Below are 10,873 nucleotides of genomic sequence, written 5' to 3'. Positions count from 1 at the left end.
TACAGTATGTAGAGGATAAGGTTCCATCTGGGACTCAAACCCCTATGACTGCAGTTATTTATCACCCTAATGATGGCAGGGCGTGATGCCTTCATCCCATTGGCTAGTAGATAGGACACATTCGGACTTTGTTGAGGAACGTTTCCGTTCGATATTCTGTGTAGCGACCCCATTAACGTGATTACTTAGCTGTCACCTGTAGACTTCTCCAAATGGCACCCTATTCCCTATTTAGTGCCCTACTTTTGATCAGGGACCATTAGGCTCTGGTCAAAAAGTAGTGCACTACATAGAGAATAGGGTGCCATTTGGGACCGGGTATATGTTTGCTGCAAATAAGGGACATAGTGTATTTTTTTTATTTAACCTTTATTTAACTAGGCAAATCAGCTAAGAACAAATTCTTATTTTACAATGACGGCCTAGGAACAGTGGGTTAACTGCCTCGTTCAATTGGCAGAACGACAGATTTGTACTTTGTCAGCTCGGGGATTTGATCTAAGCAACCTTTACGGTTACTGGTCCAACGCTCTAACCACTAGGCTACCCGCCTACAAAATGTTTATCATGATACCACTAGTGTAAACAAAGATTGAATTGTAATGTAGTCTAATAAATGTCTAAATGTGGCCACGCTTTATGTTTGTCAACAAGTTCATCGTTATGCTATTGGAATGCTATGAACGTGGGATTGTTTTTGTGTTTATATTGAAGATTTGACAGCCTCTACATATGATATATACCAATAGATCTCTGTTCATACGTCTCTTAGAAGTGTCATAGGAGCCCCTACAAAATGTTTATCACGATACCACTACCTCGCTAGCGTCCTGAATCTTATTATCCCGTTGTCATGGTGATTGTTGATGTGTTTTTTGTGTACTTAAAATATAGTTTTATTCTATTTCATGATTTCTGTCTTTTTGCAGGAAATCGTCAACTTCAACTGTCGTAAGCTGGTGGCTTCGATGCCTCTGTTCGCCAACGCCGACCCCAACTTTGTGACGTCAATGCTGACCAAGCTGCGCTTTGAGGTGTTCCAGCCCACGGATAGCGTGGTTATGGAGGGGACCGTCGGCAGAAAGATGTACTTCATCCAACACGGGGTGGTCTGCGTCATCGCCAAGGGCAACAAAGAGACCAAGCTGTCTGACGGGTCCTACTTTGGAGGTAGGAAAGATGTCACCTGTCGCCTCTGTTATAATATCCACACTGACACACTACTAACAATGAAACAATTTGTATCTTTATTTATTTCTATAATCTTTATTTATCTAGGGCAAGTCAGTTTAAGAACAAATTCTTATTTACAAATGACGGCCTACACCGGGCCAAACCCGGACGACGCTGGGACAATTGTGCGCCGCCCCTATGGGACTCCCAATCACGGCCGGTTGTGATACAGCCTGGAATCAAACCAGGGTCTGTAGTGGTACCTCTAGCACTGAGATGCAGTGCATTAGACCGCTGTGCCACTCGGGAGCCCCATCAGTGGTGTAGTGGTAAGACACTAGGTGGATAAATACTGATCATCATTCGTGTTGAGTAAAGTAAGGTTCCCTCTACTTTCAATGCATTTTTCCTCCCATTTTCCTACCATTTTTCCTACCATTTTTCCTACCATTTTTCCTACCATTTTTCCTGCCATCCACTACACCACTGGAAACAATGTACTGTAATTACGTAGCTTTGGGATGGTGAGTATTTGAAGGTTGAAGTTTTAAGTGTATTTGCCATGTGTAATGAATACATTTTGGGATCTTACTCATTGGAGATCTCATAATAAAAACACAAATAAACACAATAAAACACACAAAAACACAATTAAAACACAATTAAAACAAAATTAAAACACAATATAAACACAATTAAAACACAATTAAAACAATAAAAACACAATAAAACACAATAAAAGTTTGAATGTGGACGGTGTCAATACTCGCCCCTGGGGGACCCCGCATCGTTCCGAGATATTTGTTTGATTTATTTATGGAATTTATTTGACAGAGACATTTGCCATTTAATCAATATTTCAGTGTTCACTTAATATCAATGTTGATGTACCGGCGTTAGCCAAATAGGCAAATTTAGCTACATTTGGGCCATAGTTCCTGGGGATGGGGAGTGGAAATAGGATGTTGTCGATACGTAACCCCGGGGAACCTCACATGGGTGCTGGAGGACTTAGGGGGAGATTCCCAGGGATGTTGTTCCCCAAACATAATCCATTTGATTCATTAGATTAATTTATATGACTCTGTGTTACAGACAAGACAATAAATTACACAAATCATCTCACAAAGGGCTTTGGATTTAGTTGAGGTTGAGCTTCGTGGTGGAGTTACCACTGTGTCTATTAAACTGTAACATGAGAATATAATCCATTCAACACGAAGATTAACACAAAACGAAATGTGTGTTATGCCTGTGCACTGTATTGAACATGCATTCATGATCAGCAAAAGATTTGTGAAATCTAATAAATAAATAGATTAAAAAACGAAATAGAACTAAAGGAGGCCAGAAAGAGAGAGAGAGACACACACACACAGACAGACAGACAGAGAGAGAGAGAGACAGACAGACAGACCAGACAGACCAGACAGACACAGACAGACAGGCCAGACAGACAGACAGACAGACAGACAGACAGACAGACAGACAGACAGACAGACAGACAGACAGACAGACAGACAGACAGACAGACAGACAGACAGACAGACAGACAGACAGACAGACAGACAGACAGACAGACACAGAGAGAGACAGAGACAGACAGACAGACAGACAGACAGACAGACAGACAGACAGACAGACAGACAGACAGACAGACAGACAGACAGACAGACAGACAGACAGACAGCTTCCCTTGTTAATACTCCTACATTTTTTTTTACTAAAATGAAACTGTTTTATTTTGCTGATCTGACTGGCGATAGAAGGACCAGATGAGGTCAGAACAAACTGTAAGCTCTAAAATTGCATTAAGTGCTCCGTCTGTGGAGTTAGTCGAGAAAACACGGCTCTTTTTTGTGTTTTATCGACTTATATTGATGATATGATAATTTATTCTGACTCTCTGTCCTCTGGTGCGTAACAGTACAGTACATGGGGCTCATCACACACAGCTCTGTTTCATAATGAGAATATCAGCCATTTTGTTAACAGTTTGTTTTTGGAAATCAAAATATTCATACTGTATATTGTGTTTCCCTTTTACATAGAAATAGGGCATGATGAAATAGGTTTAATATTTAATGTAAATTATATTATATTATATCCCTGTGGCGCTAGGCTAGGCTATTCTAGTCAGCGTTTCTGATGAGAATGATCCCGGATCCGGGATGGGTAGTCCGTAGAGGTTTTAATGTACAGGTGCAGACAAAACAAACGCCAAGTGGTCGGTTGACAATCTATTCTATAACTGAATCATTCTTCCGATCCCTGCAGAGATCTGCCTGCTGACTCGAGGCAGAAGAACGGCCAGTGTTCGCGCCGAGACGTACTGCCGTCTGTACTCTCTGTCTGTGGACAACTTTAACGAGGTCCTGGAGGAGTACCCCATGATGAGACGGGCCTTCGAGACCGTGGCTCTGGACCGGCTGGACCGTATAGGTGACAATTTACAGAGGGCCATCAACCTAGGATTGGTTTCCCAAAGCCTTTCGTAGCTACAGTAGTATGATATTCCTCTCAAGAACCTCTCAACCTAGGATTGGTTTCCCAAAGCCTTTCGTAGCTACAGTAGTATGATATTCCTCTCAAGAACCTCTCAACAACCTAAAACAATTTGTAAAAACGAGGCATATTGCTGTTCTACCATAGTGTGAGTTTGTGTCAGCGAGAGAAATAACATGCTGTGCCAGTCACTGTGCCACTCACTGTGCCAGTCATTGTGCCACTCACTGTGCCACTCACTGTGCCAGTCATTGTGCCAGTCACTGTGCCAGTCACTGTGCCACTCACTGTGCCAGTCATTGTGCCAGTCACTGTGCCACTCACTGTGCCAGTCATTGTGCCAGTCACTGTGCCAGTCACTGTGCCAGTCACTGTGCCAGTCACTGTGCTAGTCACTGTGCCATTCACTGTGCCACTCACTGTGCCACTCACTGTGCCAGTTAGTCCTGTGCCAGTCACTGTGCCAGTCACTGTGCCAGTCACTGTGCCAATCACTGTGCCACTCACCGTGCCAGTCACTGTGCTAGTCACTGTGCCAGTCACTGTGCTAGTCACTGTGCCAATCACTGTGCCACTCACCGTGCCAGTCACTGTGCTAGTCACTGTGCCAGTCACTGTGCTAGTCACTGTGCCACTCACTGTGCCAGTCACTGTGCTAGTCACTGTGCCAGTCACTGTGCTAGTCACTGTGCCAGTCACTGTGCCGGTCCTAGAGCAGCTCTACTGCACTATATGTTATCTATGTACTGTTCTTCATGCATGTTAATTATAACCTGGAAGGATTTTAACTGGCTGAATATGTGAAAAGAAAGTGTGAGAATTAAATTTAGGTAAGCCGATGCTGATATCTTAATCTATCTTAACTGTTTTAATTTCAGAAGGGGAGAGATATCTCGTTGCCCTGAGGTAAAAGCATTGTGTTAAAAAGGCCCTCATTTAGCTGTGGTTTAATGGATGACAGGCAGGGTTTGATAAGCCCTTCTATGGTGTGCAGAACCAAGGCCTCTCTCTAATTCTGTTTCTCTCTAATTCTGTTTCTCTCTAATTCTGTTTCTCTCTAATTCTGGTTCTCTCTAATTCTGTTTCTCTCTAATTCTGTTTCTCTCTAATTCTGTTTCTCTCTCATTCTGTTTCTCTGTAATTCTGTTTCTCTCTAATTCTGTTTCTCTCTAATTCTGTTTCTCTCTAATTATGTTTCGCTCTCATTCTGTTTCTCTCTAATTCTGTTTCTCTCTAATTCTGTTTCTCTCTCATTCTGTTTCTCTCTAATTCTGTTTCTCTCTCATTCTGTTTCTCTCTAATTCTGTTTCTCTCTCATTCTGTTTCTCTCTAATTCTGTTTCTCTCTAATTCTGTTTCTCTCTAATTCTGTTTCTCTCTCATTCTGTTTCTCTCTAATTCTGTTTCTCTCTCATTCTGTTTCTCTCTAATTCTGTTTCTCTCTCATTCTGTTTCTCTCTCATTCTGTTTCTCTCTAATTCTGTTTCTCTCTCATTCTGTTTCTCTCTAATTCTGTTTCTCTCTAATTCTGTTTCTCTCTAAGTCTGTTTCTCTCTCATTATGTTTCTCTCTAATTCTGTTTCTCTCTAATTCTGTTTCTCTCTAATTCTGTTTCTCTATAATTCTGTTTCTCTCTAATTCTGCTTCTCTCTAATTCTGGTTCGCTCTAATTCTGTTTCTCTCTAATTCTGGTTTGCTCTAATTCTGTTTCTCTCTAATTCTGTTTCTCTCCAATTCTGTTTCTCTCTCATTCTGTTTCTCTCTAATTCTGTTTCTCTCTAATTCTGCTTCTCTCTAATTCTGGTTCGCTCTAATTCTGTTTCTCTCTAATTCTGGTTCGCTCTAATTCTGTTTCTCTCTAATTCTGTTTCTCTCCAATTCTGTTTCTCTCTAATTCTGGTTCGCTCTAATTCTGTTTCTCTCTAATTCTGTTTCTCTCCAATTCTGTTTCTCTCTAATTCTGGTTCGCTCTAATTCTGTTTCTCTCTAATTCTGTTTCTCTCCAATTCTGTTTCTCTCTCATTCTGTTTCTCTCTAATTCTGTTTCTCTCTAATTCTGCTTCTCTCTAATTCTGGTTCGCTCTAATTCTGTTTCTCTCTAATTCTGGTTCGCTCTAAATCTGTTTCTCTCTAATTCTGTTTCTCTCCAATTCTGTTTCTCTCTCATTCTGTTTCTCTCTCATTCTGGTTCTCTCTCATTCTGGTTCTCTCTCATTCTGGTTCCCTCTAATTCTGGTTCTCTCTAATTCTGAATCAAATATGACAGCCACACCCAAAGATGACTGCAACAGATACATATACTAATCTTTCTCTCTTTGACTTTCTTCTCTACAGGAAAGAGGAACTCTGTGCTCCAACACAAAGTCACCCAGAACTCAGGAGCTGTGAACCTCCTGGAGAACGCGATCATCCAGAGGATCGTACAGCAAGACCGGGACATGGCCATCCAGAGCAACACCTCTCCCCTGTCCCTGGATCCCGACGCCCCATTCCCCACCTCCACCCCGGGGGTCATCTGGGGTCCCTTGGTCCAGGGCCCCCTCCAGGCCGCTGCAGCCACCACCTCCCTGGCTCTAGCCTTCTCCCACTCCCAGCTCCACGCCCAGCTCCCGCCGATCCTCTTTCACCGTCCGCTCTCTGTCTCCGAGTCGTTCAAGGATCCTAGAGGCCACCATCTGCAGAGGGGCATGTTTGTGGGCGTGTCCAGTGGCTGTGGCTCCGGGGCTGCATCTCCAGGCGGTTCTGTGAAGTTCCGTTCTGGAGTGGACACTCCGATATTAGCCTCGCTCCGGGCGCAGCATTTAGTCTCCACAGCCTCCTCCATTTATCCTCTGTCACCTATAACCTCCATGTACCAGCCCACCTCCTCCATCACCTCCACCGACTTCCAGGCTCAGCCCAGCAGAGCCTCTCCCTTCTCCCTGGGCCAGGGCTCCATCCGGGAGTATCCACCCTCCTCCTGCATGGCCCAGCTCCAGCACCACCACCCCTACGGCCCACCACAGACCCACCAGCAGGAGGCATCAGGGAGGCCCACCATGGGCACGCCGAGATTCCCAGCCCACTCAGCCCCCTCAGGTTCCACCCTAAGCCCTCTCATCTGTAGCTCTGTCAGCCCCATCCTGAGCCAGCTACAGAACTCTCACTCTGACACTACCAGCGCTCAGCAGCACGTCCAGATGGGACCTGGTCATCAGGAGAGAGCAGGCCACCTCCTCCTCCCCCACTGCCCCTACACGACCACAAGCCCTAGCAACCCCACCCAGCACCACAGCTCCAGTGGGTTTCTATCTATATCTATCCCAGAACAGGCCGGCGTTGGAGGTGTCGGAGTCCCATCGTCCCTGGTGCATCACAGTCTGGCAGGCCTCCACCCCAGTCTCCTTCCACAGGTTCTCCCAGAGCACTCTGCTCATTCTTCCTACTTTGCCCTGGCCTCGCTGGCCCAGTACGGGTCAGGGGATGGCTCCCCGGCCTGTACCCCACCGGTAACACACAGCCCCACCATCCAGAGCCCGCTGACAGGCAGGACGGTGCTTCAGCTCCACAGCCAACCCTCCAGCGCCAATGGCTCTCACAGCTCCCTCACCCCACAGACATCATGCCCTCCCCAGGTAGATGGGAGAGGGCAGAGGGCAGAGTCCCTGGTGGATCTATTCACGCAGGATGTCAGGACTATCTCCACTGTTTCCACCTCGGGCTCACACAGCTATCTACCCCAGGAAGCGTCTCTCTCCATACCGTCTCTCTCCATACCTTCAGGGGGGCTTGGTTCCTCTCTCCCCATGATGGGTGGTAGCAGTAATAAATGGTACAGCCCCATCCCAGGGCACGCCACTCCTCTGAGTCACTACACTCCCGTGGGATCTGAACCTCCAACTGCCGTGAGCCAAGAAGCACCGAACTCTTCGCAGCCCATCCCCAGCCGTCCTGTTACATCCGGGGCAGAGTACACCGTCTCCAATCTCCCTTCCAACTTGTGAGGTTTAAAAACACCCTCCTGCCATGCCTGAACTATGGGGAAATTGTCTTCGGTATTGGTATTGTATTTTTTTTTTTTATCGCTAGTGTAGGTTTTATATTATTCAAGGAGGGTGTGAGGGAGTGCGTATCTATATTGCAGGAAAAAGACTTAGGATAAAGATGTATTTTTTTAATGCAGATTGAATGAACAGAGTGAGTTCCCAGCGGGCGAAACCAGTTCTGGTTGTAAGCGATTGGTAATGATGTCATTTCGACCACCTTTGCCCGCTGGGTTAAGTATTTTTCTACAGTACAGTGGTACTACTACTGTACTTTGTTGAATGTGGAGGTACTGTACCAATATGGATCGCTGGATAATATTAAACCACAAGAAAGTATATTGACCAATTTCCGTAAATAAAATATATATTCTAGCCTATATCCTCGCTTTGTAATTTTGTGTTAAAGTATTTGTTAAACATGCATATTTATCTAACCTTTGACCCTAATAGAGATTATAACACCAAAAATATTGACCTTTTTGAATATTATTATATTTTCTCAGTTTATTGTGGTTCCTGTTTCACTTCCTGTTGTGTGGAGAACGTGAGGCCACCCAAAGTTAAGAACTATGACTGAACTGCACTTTGGTAAATTTTCAGAGATTAACTGAAAAATGGAGACGGTATGTCTTCCAATATCTTGTTTTAGACGGATCCTTGTGTTTTCTAAGAATATATGTTTACATTCTGTATACGTTTTTAACTAGCCTAGATATCTAACATAATATCGCATCAAAAGACATGTGTTTAGTGACTGTGGATTTTAAAGTAAACAGTTTGGAAATTAATCATTGGGGTTTGGATGAAAGAAATACAGTAAGCATTGTGAGAATACAGTAATCCTTGTGAGAATACAGTAAGCCTTGTGAGAATACAGTAAGCCTTGTGAGAATACAGTAAATCTTGTGAGAATACAGTAAGCCTTGTGAGAATGCAGTAAGCCTTGTGAGAATACAGTACATCTTGTGAGAATACAGTAAATCTTTTGAGAATACAGTAAATCTTGTGAGAATACAGTAAGCCTTGTGAGAATACAGTGAGGGAGTTGCATTTAGAAAATAAGTAATTCAGCTTTGGCCATTGTCTGTCTGTCAGATTTCCTGCAAGGCACCTCCTCTGCTGACACACACACACACACACACACACACACACACACCCACACACACACACACACACACACACACACACACACACACACACACACACACACACACACACACACACACACACACACACACACACACACACACACACACACACACTTTAACAACTTCTGCCATTGTAGTCTGAGCATTAGTCACAGAATGATAGCCTTGTTTCCCCTATAGGATGCTAAAGGTACCGAGACAGAGGTACATCTGAGGTCTGTGTGTGGACTGGTCGGAATGACTCGACGCAGTAATCTTTGTGTTTGTGTGGGTATACGGACAGTACAGTCAGAGGAACAGTGAATTGAATTAGAAGCTCTTTGTCCATAACAACAGTGGACAGATGGGCAACAGAGACGTTCGCTAGACTTTAACACAAGATAAACAGGAGATAGGGGTGTGTTCATCAGGCACCGAACAGAAGAGAACAGACTGAAACAGGGAGGGACTATCTGGACCTTGTCCAATAAGAAAGGCTAATTTTTGTTTTCTGTTGCAAAAAAATGCTTTTAAAATGTTCCATTGTGTGACCTAATGAACAAGACTCAGGTTTGGATACACAAGGGGCTCTCTTCAGTCTGTATCGCTGATAGAAATGTAATGTTCATTTCCGATTGCGATGATATATGCAGCGTTTACCTTGAATTCAGTCTCAGCTAACGCGGGAACATGGCCTCTAAAATTCAATCGCAGCTGTAACGCTGAACTTTTCGTGATACGGATTGAATAGAGCCTGTGAATGGGGTCACCACTGGACAGTTAAATGTCTGAGAGACAACGATGATGTTTATATTGCACCAATCAAAAGGGTCAGAAGTTGTTACTTTGAGAACAGAGATAATAAACTCCTGGGTGTAATTTTTCTGTATATTTTCCTTTTGTTTCGTTGTTTTATGATTTAAGATTATCTAGTCATTATTATTATCTTATATTTTAACACCTGTTGACAAACTGCTGCTACATATTGTCATGTATTTCCATTACAAGGTTTACTATCCCCTTATCCAGTTATAGAAATGATTGTTCTGGTCTTCTTGACGACATTCTCTACATCATGTTGTCCACAGACATAGGAATGAGACATCTGTTGAATTGATCAATGATGAACTCTTATTTTGAAAAGGTTACTTTTATTCTGAAAAGATCAACAAACCAAGGCCTCTAGATTTCACCCAGTATCTCCATATCTTTTCATCCTGTTATGTGTGTATATAATTACATGTGTTTATGTTTGACTATTTTATTTATCTGACCTCTGACCTGTTTGTCTGACCTCTGACCTGTTAACTGATCTCTGACCTGGGCGAATATTAAACAGATCACAAGGTCATGCCCTTGAGAATCCAATCCAAACGCCAATCCAAGTTGCCTGGTTACTGGGGGTCCCTGGGGGTCCCTGGGCTGGGGGTCCCTGGGCTGGGGGTCCCTGGGGGTCCCTGGTTACTGGGGGTCCCTGGTTACTGGGGGTCCCTGGGCTGGGGATCCCTGGGGGTCCCTGGGCTGGGGGTCCCTGGGGGTCCCTGGGCTGGAGGTCCCTGGTTACTGGGGGTCCCTGGGCTGGGGGTCCCTGGTTACTGGGGGTCCCTGGGCTGGGGGTCCCTGGGGGTCCCTGGGAGCCTGAGCTGGCAGGTGGGGGCAGGTGTACACACACAGTCCTGTAGTGACTCTCTGACTGACCCTATAGGCAGGGATATAAATAACATCAGTCACTACTCAGTCACTACTCAGTCACTACTCAGCCACTACTCAGTCACTACTCAGTCACTACTCAGTCACTACTCAGCCACTACTCAGCCACTACTCAGTCACTACTCAGCCACTACTCAGTCACTACTCAGCCACTACTCAGCCACTACTCAGCCACTACTCAGTCACTACTCAGCCACTACTCAGCCACTACTCAGTCACTACTCAGCCACTACTCAGTCACTACTCAGCCACTACTCAGTCACTACTCAGCCACTACTCAGCCACTACTCAGTCACTACTCAGCCACTACTCAGTCACTACTCAGTCACTACTC

At 44.6% G+C, this 10,873-nt stretch overlaps 1 protein-coding gene across 1 annotated transcript in view; it reads left to right on the top strand.

The window, feature by feature from the left end:
- Positions 1-10,224, top strand: part of LOC139584225 (potassium/sodium hyperpolarization-activated cyclic nucleotide-gated channel 3-like) — a 36,663-nt gene extending 26,439 nt beyond the window's left edge. Inside the window, exons 6-8 of the mRNA XM_071415829.1 lie at positions 930-1,170; positions 3,451-3,615; positions 6,012-10,224. Of these exons, the coding sequence (XP_071271930.1) occupies positions 930-1,170; positions 3,451-3,615; positions 6,012-7,660 (2,055 nt within the window). The 3' untranslated portion in view covers positions 7,661-10,224. The remainder of the gene's footprint in view (positions 1-929; positions 1,171-3,450; positions 3,616-6,011) is intronic.
- The last annotated feature ends 649 nt before the right edge of the window (positions 10,225-10,873 follow it).

Source organism: Salvelinus alpinus, chromosome 9 (assembly GCF_045679555.1).
Source record: "Salvelinus alpinus chromosome 9, SLU_Salpinus.1, whole genome shotgun sequence".
Taxonomy (NCBI): Eukaryota; Metazoa; Chordata; class Actinopteri; order Salmoniformes; family Salmonidae; genus Salvelinus; species Salvelinus alpinus.
This window is presented reverse-complemented; position numbering and strand designations above follow the sequence as displayed.